Genomic DNA, 11,208 nt, shown 5'->3' with positions numbered 1-11,208 from the left:
TTTATAATATATAATATACTTTCGAGTCTATTGATCCACCAAAAAGTCACTAGTATTGTGCCACAGAACAAACTTCCTGTATGTCTAAAAACTATTATATCTAATTAAATGAATGTAGCTCAGTGCACTCCCCGTCTGATATCTACCGGATATCACTATATCAAATAATAAATATTGGATACAATGTCACTAAATACAGAATTATAGACAGTTCTCTACAAGAAGAATCATATCCACGATTGGACGTGTGTAGATGGTCGGTTTACCGTTGACGATGGTACGCACTTCAGCTTTCCGGACATGATCGTCGGAACTTTTCAGAGGATTCATTATTACACCCATTGGCCATTGGGTACGACATAAGTTTTTGTCCTTGAGTAGGACCACATCTCCTTTGACAAGATCTCGGCGATGCTCAATCCATTTCTGACGTTGCTGTAATAACGGTAAATACTCCTTTCTCCAACGAGACCAAAAGATACTGGCTAAAGCTTGCACACGTTTCCACTCTACAAGATGCAAGTCTCTTTCATTGAAGTCTCCTAATTGATCCGATGTGAAGATATAATCTGTCTTCTGAGTTAATAACATAGTTGGTGTTAAGATTAATGGGTTTTCTGGATCTGTTGACACAGGTACTAGAGGCCTGGAGTTAATTATCGCCGACACTTCTGTCAGGAACGTGTTTAGTACATCATGTGTTAGGCTTTTTCCGGTATGGTTTAACAACATGGAGTCTAGTATCCTCCTGGTGATGCCAATCATCCTTTCCCATGCTCCTCCCATGTGAGAGGAATGGGATGGATTAAAGATCCAAGTAGTTCCTGAATTGTACAAGAATTTCCTGAAAGGTCCATCCTCGACGTTAATAGAGTCTATTCTCAGCTTGTCGACTGCACCAATAAAATTAGTTCCACGGTCGGACCGGAATATTTTCACTTGACCTCTTAGAGATATAAATCGTCTGAGGGCGTTAATAAAAGCCGAGGAGCTCATCTCTTCAATAAGCTCGATATGAACAGCTCTGGTTACTAGGCAAGAAAAAAGTATTGCCCAACGCTTGGAGTTAGCATATCCACCGCGAGTTCTACGTGAAACTATTCTCCATGGTCCAAAGGCATCTACTCGTACATTTGTAAATGGAGGTGATGGCTCAAGACGATCCTCCGGTAAATCAGACATGATTTGACACTCCGTCTTTCTTTTTAGCTTACGACATGTCACACACTTGTGAATGAATGATGAAATCAAGCGTTTCCCTCCAACAATCCAGAGTCCAGCGGATCTAACTGCTCCATCAGTGAAGTGTCTGCCCTGATGTCTGACTTTACCGTGGTAGTGTCTGACTAACAGCATTGCTGTATGATGACGTCCTGGTACAATTATGGGTTTCTTTTCTTTCAAACTCAAGTCAGAATTGACTATTCGGCCTCCTACTCGTAGTATCCCTTGTTCGTCCAAGAATGGATTGAGGTTGGCTATCTGACTGCACTTTGGTACCGGTTCATTTTGCTGAAGACAGTCCATTTCCACTCGGTAAACTTCAGATTGTACTGACCTTATGATGAAGTTTTCAGCGTTGATATAACTGTCCACTGAAGTTAAAGACGGTGTCTCTACTGCCTCGTGTGAACGGCAGAACCGTTTTAAAAAGGCAACTCCTCGTACAAGTGAGTCCCAAGTAGAGAAATGTAGGAATCTGTCTATTCCTATATTGTGAGCAAGTGTAGCACATGTCTTCTTTATGTCCACATTTATGCGAACTTCCTTGTCACTGTCTGGATCGACAAGCTGAAACTTAGTCTCAGAAGCTTCCTTCCGTTGCAAAGTAAGATGCTTTGGTCCAAATAACCATTCGCTATTGTGAATTTCATGAGCTTCAAAGGATCTAGTTGCTGAATCAGCTGGGTTATGTGCGTTGGCACGTAGTTCCACTGGCTAGAATCAGAGAATCTTCTGATACGCTCCACTCTGTTTGCTACGTAAGTGTAGAATCTCCTGGTTTCATTGTTGATATAGCCTAAGACAACTTTACTGTCTGTGTGGTACTTGACTGTTTCTATGCTTATATCTAGGTTATCTGTAATGTACTGTGCAATTTCTATAGCTAACATAGCTGCACATAATTCCAGACGTGGAATGGTATGGCCACCAGTCGGTGCAACCTTTGCTTTCCCGAGAACAAAACCCAAACTGGGTATACCACTGATGTCGGTTGTACGGAGGTATGCAACAGCTGCTATGGCTTTTTCGGATGCATCAGAGAAGACATGAAGCTCCTTGGAGACAGTTTCACTGAGGTAAGGCACATAAGTACGCGGTATGCGTAGCTTTTCAAGTTCCTGCAAGGTGTTTCTCCAAGATATCCACTCTGTGGCTGTTTCGTCTGAGAGGGGTTGGTCCCAATCAACAGTCTCTGAAACTAGCTTTCTGAGTAAAAGTTTACCATGTATTATGATTGGAGCTAGGAATCCGAGCGGATCATAGATGCTGTTAACCGTCGAAAGTATTCCTCTCCGTGTTATAGGTTTATTTTCAGATGACAACTGAAACAAGAACTCGTCCGTGTTTACATCCCAGCTTAATCCTAGACTATTTTGTAAAGGTTTACTGTCGGCCTCTAGGTCTAAGTCCTTCAGGTTTGATGCCAGATCGTTGGCTGGAAAGGCTTTCATGACTTCCTCAGAATTTGAGGCGATTTTGTGAAGCATTAGGTTCCCATACATGGCTAGTGCCTTTTGTGTGTCTTTTATGAGATTGATAGCTTCCTCTTTCGTAGTGCATGATGTAAGGCCATCGTCTACATAAAAGTTTCTTGACACAAATTGCGTTACCCGGTTGCCGAAATCTTTTCCTGATGCCTGAGCAGTTTTCCTCAGTCCGAGCGTGGCAACGGCTGGTGACGTACTATTTCCGAACACATGAACTCTCATGCGGTATTCAACAAGGTCATTGTCAATGTCATTATCTTTATGCCACAGGAATCGCAGATAGTTGCGGTGGTCTTCTCTTACTAGGAAACAGTGAAACATGTGCTGGATATCAGCTGTTACTGCCACCATTTCTTTGCGGAAACGTATAAGCACTCCTAAAAGATTGTTGGTTAGGTTTGGGCCAGTCAGCAAAACACTGTTAAGCGATACTCCATGACATTTAGCAGAGGAATCAAACACACCTCTGATTTGGTCAGGTTTCTTAGGATGGTAGACACCAAATAATGGTAAGTACCAGCACTCTTCGTGATCTTTGAGTGGTGGAGCAAGCTCTGCGTGGTTATTGTCGAAAATCTTACTCATGAATGTGAGAAAGTGTTCCTGTTTTACCGGGTTTCTTCGCAGACTGGCATCTAATAGCATGGCCCGTTGAAGCGCTTGCTGTCTGTTGTTTGGCAGAGACTGGCGTGGTACACGGAACGGTAACGGTGCTACCCAACTTCCGCTGGCGTCTCTCACAAATTCATTGTCCATTTGCTTTAGGAACATTTTGTCCTCATAAGACATTGCTGGCTTGTCGTCATTCTTTGTTTTCTCAAATATAGACGAATGCGTATCCTGTTTTATGGGATCCGAGTAGTTTTCTTTGATATCAAAATTGTTGATACATGGCTCAAACATTGATGGCTGTCCATTTGGTAAGATGTTGATTAATTTGATATTAAGTTCAATTGGGATGTGTTGCTTGTTGATACAAGTTTCTCCTATAATCACCCATCCAAGTTTTAGCTGCTGAGCATATGGAGCCCTTTGCGAACCAAAGCGCTGATCAATCACATGGTGTGCCTCTATAAGATCTCTTCCAATTAACAGTAGAATTTGACAGTTATCATCAATAGGTGGGATGTTGTCTCTGATATCCATCAAGTGAGGATAATGTATTGCGACTTCCGGTGTAGGAATTTCATCTCGATTGTTGGGAATGTGATCACATTCTATTAAGGTTGGCAGATCTAATCTCGTGTCACCCTGTATCGATTCTATGACGAAGCTTCTCCCTCTTCTGCCTGAAGTAACTACTCTGCCAGAGCATGTCGATAGAGTGTAGTTTTCTGGCTTGTCCTATACGTTGAATAGATTGAAGAAGTCGGGTGAGGCGAGAGACCGATTACTTTGGTCATCAATAATGGCATACATTCGCACAACCTTGTCTGGACTGTCCTTGTGGAACACCTTCACTGGGAGTATTTTTGCACATGATTTACCACCATAATAATCCTTGCAGATCTCTGTGCAAGAAGAGTTGATTGAAGTTGTCTTAGTTTCAGCCATTTCAGCATGCTCCCCGCCGTGAGCTGCTTGGGGAATGTCCTTTGATAATTTCCCTCCAGTAACATGTAGTGCTGTAGCATGCTGTTTGCTTCCACATTCCTTGCAAGATATCTTGGCATTGCAGTTTCGGCTTATATGTGTGGTTGATTCGCAGCACTTGTAGCATACATTATTTTCCTTCAGTAGTTTTTTGCGTTCTTCTATAGACTTCATTCTGAACCCACGACATTCATTCAATAGATGTTTAGTTTTGTGAAGAATGCATACGTTCTTTTCTTCTCTAGAACTTTCAGGTTTTTGGTCAACTGCTGTCTTACGGACGTTTATCTTGGTGTTGAACTGAGGTACACTCCGTGGCAAGGTCCCCTTTGCTGATGATGTAACGTTCGACTCAAGGTCGAGTCCCGGGTCGTTCTTTATCCGACTCATTTCTCTGATAAAGGAAGTAAATTCCTTGAAGGGAGGAAAGGCAACATCGTGCTGTGATTTATACCTGGAAGCTCTCATCACCCACTTCTCCTGAAGTCCGTATGGTAATTTACTGACGATAGGTTTGATCCCGGAGGAAGAGTCAAAGTAGGCAAGCAAACATCTGAGTTTTGGGTTTTCCTTATAGTATTCTATTTCAGACAGAATATCAGGAAGCTCGTACAGGCGTTTGTTTTCTTTATTCGTGAGTTTTGGAAACTGAGCAAGTTTATTCTTGATGGATGCTTCCACCATTTCTGGGGTGCCGTAACGCTCATCAAGTCTCTGCCACAGTCTTTGTAAGCCCCTGCTAGGGTTGTCTGCATTAGACAATCTTATACTTATGGCATGCTTTGACGACTCCGCTCCTAGCCACTTGACCAAAAGATCCAACTGTTCAGAGTCCGACACCTGCAGTTCCCCGATAACGCACTTAAAACTTCCTTTCCATACGTGGTAGGATTCTGCCCGGTCATTAAAATTAGTCAGTCGAGAAAATAATAAATCTTTGCGCAAGAGAAATTTGGTTATTTCTGATGTAGTACTGGTATCCTGGCTGTAATTCACATTAGCCACAGGAACGTTCGCCATCGTGTTTGTGGCAAGGAACTCTGGTATACTATCCTGTTTTTGACTAAAAGTAGTAGGTCTCGGTACAGGAGCAGTTGTACTTTCTGGAAGTGCTGAGTCTATGGGTAAGACAGAATGTACCACAGGTAGCAGACTCTGATTCACAGTTGGAATGAAAACAGGAGCGTTGTAGTTAAGCTGTGCTGTTACTGGGGTCTGAGTCTTGTCTTGCTGGTTAGCTGGTTCTGGAAACTCGACTGGACCAGGGTGATTTTTAACAAAGTTTTGTACTCGTTGCAGTGGGTCTTCAGTCTCCTCAGGAAGATGGCTTACTGCCTGACTGTTGTCACATTCTAGGACACATGCTTCGGCCTCTGCAGCAGCAGCTTCTCTTTGAATCTCGAGAAGGTTCAAGGTGGCCTTCAGTTCAGCCTTCTCCCGGTCAGCATGAGCAGCTTCCTGTTCAATTTCTAATTTTCTAAGTGTGACTTGTTCTTCTAACATAGCCTCTTGCTTAAAGATCATGGCTTGTTTTTCTGCATAGGCAATTTTTACCCTGGCGGCCTCTGCTTTGGCCCGCTTTCTCCGTGCTAGACTTGACAAATCAGATCCTCTAGAGCACCCACTTTCTGAAGTCCTGATGCTCTTTGATGATCTTGACTTTGTATATTGTGCTTGTGTCAGGTTGCGAAAGTGATCGTGGAGCAATGTAATTACAAGGTTCACTTTTGTTGAACGAACTTCCGTGAGAGATGTACATGCATTTAGGTCCTTGATACTTTCTAGCGTCTTCATTCCTTTCAGAAAGGCTCCATACTCATCTACCAGTCTTTGGTGCTTAGTGTAGGACTGTAGGAGTTTTTCCTGAGCCTCGAGCAACAACTGAACGTCATTAGGTGGTGTTCTTACCTCCTCTAACTGGGGTTGTATCTCTGACCAAAGGTCCTCTAGTTGCTGACAGAATTTGTTTCGCCTCTCAATGTAGGCCTCCTGACCTCTTTGTGGTAGACTACGTGCATTTCTGGTCTCAGGTTGAGCCCCTGGAATTTCATCCGACTGCTTAGTGTCAAACTCTGATCTCCTGATCGTTTCAGGATTCTGTTCCCCGTCCGCCCCTTTTGCGTTCTGTTCTTCCTGGTCCATTTTAAGAATTACTCGTTGATGTATGACCAACACTTAACACTGGCGAAACGATTGTCCAACTCTGACACAAACGCTCTGTTGCTATATGTTAGATACTGTGTTGCATACTATCGTCGTAACAGCTACGGACAGCTTTGTCGACAGGACAGGTGCAGGACACAACAGGCAGGTTGTAGCTTTTTCACTTTACTGGCGCGTTCCAATAAGTTTAAACCATTGACTTGGCAGAAACAAACAAGTGTATCAGGAGCTGATGTTTATTTATTCTCTACCAATCAAAGATGGTGAAAAACTGAAAAATACAAAATAAACCAAATTTTACAATGTGATAAGTAATGTAGGCTAAATAAACTCTGAAAGTTTTGAAAATGTCCAAACAAGGCCATGGAAGTGAAGTTTACAAGTACAGTATGAACAAGTTGTACATGAAACAGTAGAAATTTCAGAAATATCAATATAGGTCTATGAATAGTTATATAATTTCACAAGAAAACAAATCAAAATGTTATAGTTACATACGCTGTGGTTAGCCACAAATTGTATCAGCAAACAAGTTGTCCTGTAGATATCTTATAAGGCAGTACTCCTGTATGTAGGTAACACTATACTAATCTTCAGAGAAGTTTGTTTAACCTTTTGAAGACTATCTTTTCTGACACAGACCAGAAACTCAAACCTGTCACAACATAATTACAAGTGTAAACAGTCTGTTGAAGAACCACTCAACAAGCATTGAACACTGGTTGTAAACAATACTTACAAAATACTCAAAATACCAATTATCTCCTTTTACCAAGTTAAAAGAAAATTAACGAAATATACAGTAGGTTTCCACAGATAACATCAGTTGCAATTCTAGACCATGTATAGAAATGTTTGTCAAAATTAACCATTCCTATAAATGCAGAAGTATAAATAACATTTATAATATATAATATACTTTCGAGTCTATTGATCCACCAAAAAGTCACTAGTATTGTGCCACAGAACAAACTTCCTGTATGTCTAAAAACTATTATATCTAATTAAATGAATGTAGCTCAGTGCACTCCCCGTCTGATATCTACCGGATATCACTATATCAAATAATAAATATTGGATACAATGTCACTAAATACAGAATTATAGACAGTTCTCTACAAGAAGAATCATATCCACGATTGGACGTGTGTAGATGGTCGGTTTACCGTTGACGATGGTACGCACTTCAGCTTTCCGGACATGATCGTCGGAACTTTTCAGAGGATTCATTATTACACCCATTGGCCATTGGGTACGACATAAGTTTTTGTCCTTGAGTAGGACCACATCTCCTTTGACAAGATCTCGGCGATGCTCAATCCATTTCTGACGTTGCTGTAATAACGGTAAATACTCCTTTCTCCAACGAGACCAAAAGATACTGGCTAAAGCTTGCACACGTTTCCACTCTACAAGATGCAAGTCTCTTTCATTGAAGTCTCCTAATTGATCCGATGTGAGGATATAATCTGTCTTCTGAGTTAATAACATAGTTGGTGTTAAGATTAATGGGTTTTCTGGATCTGTTGACACAGGTACTAGAGGCCTGGAGTTAATTATCGCCGACACTTCTGTTAGGAACGTGTTTAGTACATCATGTGTTAGGCTTTTTCCGGTATGGTTTAACAACATGGAGTCTAGTATCCTCCTGGTGATGCCAATCATCCTTTCCCATGCTCCTCCCATGTGAGAGGAATGGGATGGATTAAAGATCCAAGTAGTTCCTGAATTGTACAAGAATTTCCTGAAAGGTCCATCCTCGACGTTAATAGAGTCTATTCTCAGCTTGTCGACTGCACCAATAAAATTAGTTCCACGGTCGGACCGGAATATTTTCACTTGACCTCTTAGAGATATAAATCGTCTGACGGCGTTAATAAAAGCCGAGGAGCTCATCTCTTCAATAAGCTCGATATGAACAGCTCTGGTTACTAGGCAAGAAAAAAGTATTGCCCAACGCTTGGAGTTAGCATATCCACCGCGAGTTCTACGTGAAACTATTCTCCATGGTCCAAAGGCATCTACTCGTACATTTGTAAATGGAGGTGATGGCTCAAGACGATCCTCCGGTAAATCAGACATGATTTGACACTCCGTCTTTCCTCTTAGCTTACGACATGTCACACACTTGTGAATGAATGATGAAATCAAGCGTTTCCCTCCAACAATCCAGAGTCCAGCGGATCTAACTGCTCCATCAGTGAAGTGTCTGCCCTGATGTCTGACTTTACCGTGGTAGTGTCTGACTAACAGCATTGCTGTATGATGACGTCCTGGTACAATTATGGGTTTCTTTTCTTTCAAACTCAAGTCAGAATTGACTATTCGGCCTCCTACTCGTAGTATCCCTTGTTCGTCCAAGAATGGATTGAGGTTGGCTATCTGACTGCACTTTGGTACCGGTTCATTTTGCTGAAGACAGTCCATTTCCACTCGGTAAACTTCAGATTGTACTGACCTTATGATGAAGTTTTCAGCGTTGATATAACTGTCCACTGAAGTTAAAGACGGTGTCTCTACTGCCTCGTGTGAACGGCAGAACCGTTTTAAAAAGGCAACTCCTCGTACAAGTGAGTCCCAAGTAGAGAAATGTAGGAATCTGTCTATTCCTATATTGTGAGCAAGTGTAGCACATGTCTTCTTTATGTCCACATTTATGCGAACTTCCTTGTCACTGTCTGGATCGACAAGCTGAAACTTAGTCTCAGAAGCTTCCTTCTGTTGCAAAGTAAGATGCTTTGGTCCAAATAACCATTCGCTATTGTGAATTTCATGAGCTTCAAAGGATCTAGTTGCTGAATCAGCTGGGTTATGTGCGTTGGCACGTAGTTCCACTGGCTAGAATCAGAGAATCTTCTGATACGCTCCACTCTGTTTGCTACGTAAGTGTAGAATCTCCTGGTTTCATTGTTGATATAGCCTAAGACAACTTTACTGTCTGTGTGGTACTTGACTGTTTCTATGCTTATATCTAGGTTATCTGTAATGTACTGTGCAATTTCTATAGCTAACATAGCTGCACATAATTCCAGACGTGGAATGGTATGGCCACCAGTCGGTGCAACCTTTGCTTTCCCGAGAACAAAACCCAAACTGGGTATACCACTGATGTCGGTTGTACGGAGGTATGCAACAGCTGCTATGGCTTTTTCGGATGCATCAGAGAAGACATGAAGCTCCTTGGAGACAGTTTCACTGAGGTAAGGCACATAAGTACGCGGTATGCGTAGCTTTTCAAGTTCCTGCAAGGTGTTTCTCCAAGATATCCACTCTGTGGCTGTTTCGTCTGAGAGGGGTTGGTCCCAATCAACAGTCTCTGAAACTAGCTTTCTGAGTAAAAGTTTACCATGTATTATGATTGGAGCTAGGAATCCGAGCGGATCATAGATGCTGTTAACCGTCGAAAGTATTCCTCTCCGTGTTATAGGTTTATTTTCAGATGACAACTGAAACAAGAACTCGTCCGTATTTACATCCCAGCTTAATCCTAGACTATTTTGTAAAGGTTTACTGTCGGCCTCTAGGTCTAAGTCCTTCAGGTTTGATGCCAGATCGTTGGCTGGAAAGGCTTTCATGACTTCCTCAGAATTTGAGGCGATTTTGTGAAGCCTTAGGTTCCCATACATGGCTAGTGCCTTTTGTGTGTCTTTTATGAGATTGATAGCTTCCTCTTTCGTAGTGCATGATGTAAGGCCATCGTCTACATAAAAGTTTCTTGACACAAATTGCGTAACCCGGTTGCCGAAATCTTTTCCTGATGCCTGAGCAGTTTTCCTCAGTCCGAGCGTGGCAACGGCTGGTGACGTACTATTTCCGAACACATGAACTCTCATGCGGTATTCAACAAGGTCATTGTCAATGTCATTATCTTTATGCCACAGGAATCGCAGATAGTTGCGGTGGTCTTCTCTTACTAGGAAACAGTGAAACGTGCTAGATATCAGCTGTTACTGCCACCATTTCTTTGCGGAAACGTATAAGCACTTCTAAAAGATTGTTGGTTAGGTTTGGGCCAGTCAGCAAAACACTGTTAAGCGATACTCCATGACATTTAGCAGAGGAATCAAACACACCTCTGATTTGGTCAGGTTTCTTAGGATGGTAGACACCAAATAATGGTAAGTACCAGCACTCTTCGTGATCTTTGAGTGGTGGAGCAAGCTCTGCGTGGTTATTGTCGAAAATCTTACTCATGAATGTGAGAAAGTGTTCCTGTTTTACCGGGTTTCTTCGCAGACTGGCATCTAATAGCATGGCCCGTTGAAGCGCTTGCTGTCTGTTGTTTGGCAGAGACTGGCGTGGTACACGGAACGGTAACGGTGCTACCCAACTTCCGCTGGCGTCTCTCACAAATTCATTGTCCATTTGCTTTAGGAACATTTTGTCCTCATAAGACATTGCTGGCTTGTCGTCATTCTTTGTTTTCTCAAATATAGACGAATGCGTATCCTGTTTTATGGGATCCGAGTAGTTTTCTTTGATATCAAAATTGTTGATACATGGCTCAAACATTGATGGCTGTCCATTTGGTAAGATGTTGATTAATTTGATATTAAGTTCAATTGGGATGTGTTGCTTGTTGATACAAGTTTCTCCTATAATCACCCATCCAAGTTTTAGCTGCTGAGCATATGGAGCCCTTTGCGAACCAAAGCGCTGATCAATCACATGGTGTGCCTCTATAAGATCTCTTCCAATTAACAGTAGAATTTGACAGTTATCATCAATAGGTGGGATGTTG

The 11,208-nt window shown here is 42.1% G+C and overlaps 2 protein-coding genes across 2 annotated transcripts; both read right to left on the bottom strand.

The window, feature by feature from the left end:
- Positions 1–201: 201 nt before the first annotated feature.
- On the bottom strand, positions 202–6,446 carry LOC137622688 (uncharacterized). The gene is made up of 3 exons (XM_068353283.1): positions 4,140–6,446; positions 1,971–4,055; positions 202–1,938 (listed from the first exon to the last, which is right to left on the bottom strand). Exons 1-3 carry the CDS (start codon positions 6,444–6,446, stop codon positions 202–204), a joined length of 6,129 nt encoding a protein of 2,042 aa, XP_068209384.1.
- A 1,122-nt stretch (positions 6,447–7,568) lies between these two features.
- On the bottom strand, positions 7,569–10,300 carry LOC137622687 (uncharacterized). Its single transcript, XM_068353282.1, has 2 exons — positions 9,338–10,300; positions 7,569–9,305 (listed from the first exon to the last, which is right to left on the bottom strand). The coding sequence occupies exons 1-2, from the start codon at positions 10,298–10,300 to the stop codon at positions 7,569–7,571; spliced, it is 2,700 nt and encodes an 899-aa protein (XP_068209383.1).
- Positions 10,301–11,208: the final 908 nt, after the last annotated feature.

The sequence above is a fragment of the Palaemon carinicauda genome, chromosome 29 (genome assembly GCF_036898095.1).
Source record: "Palaemon carinicauda isolate YSFRI2023 chromosome 29, ASM3689809v2, whole genome shotgun sequence".
NCBI lineage: Eukaryota > Metazoa > Arthropoda > Malacostraca > Decapoda > Palaemonidae > Palaemon > Palaemon carinicauda.
This window is presented reverse-complemented; position numbering and strand designations above follow the sequence as displayed.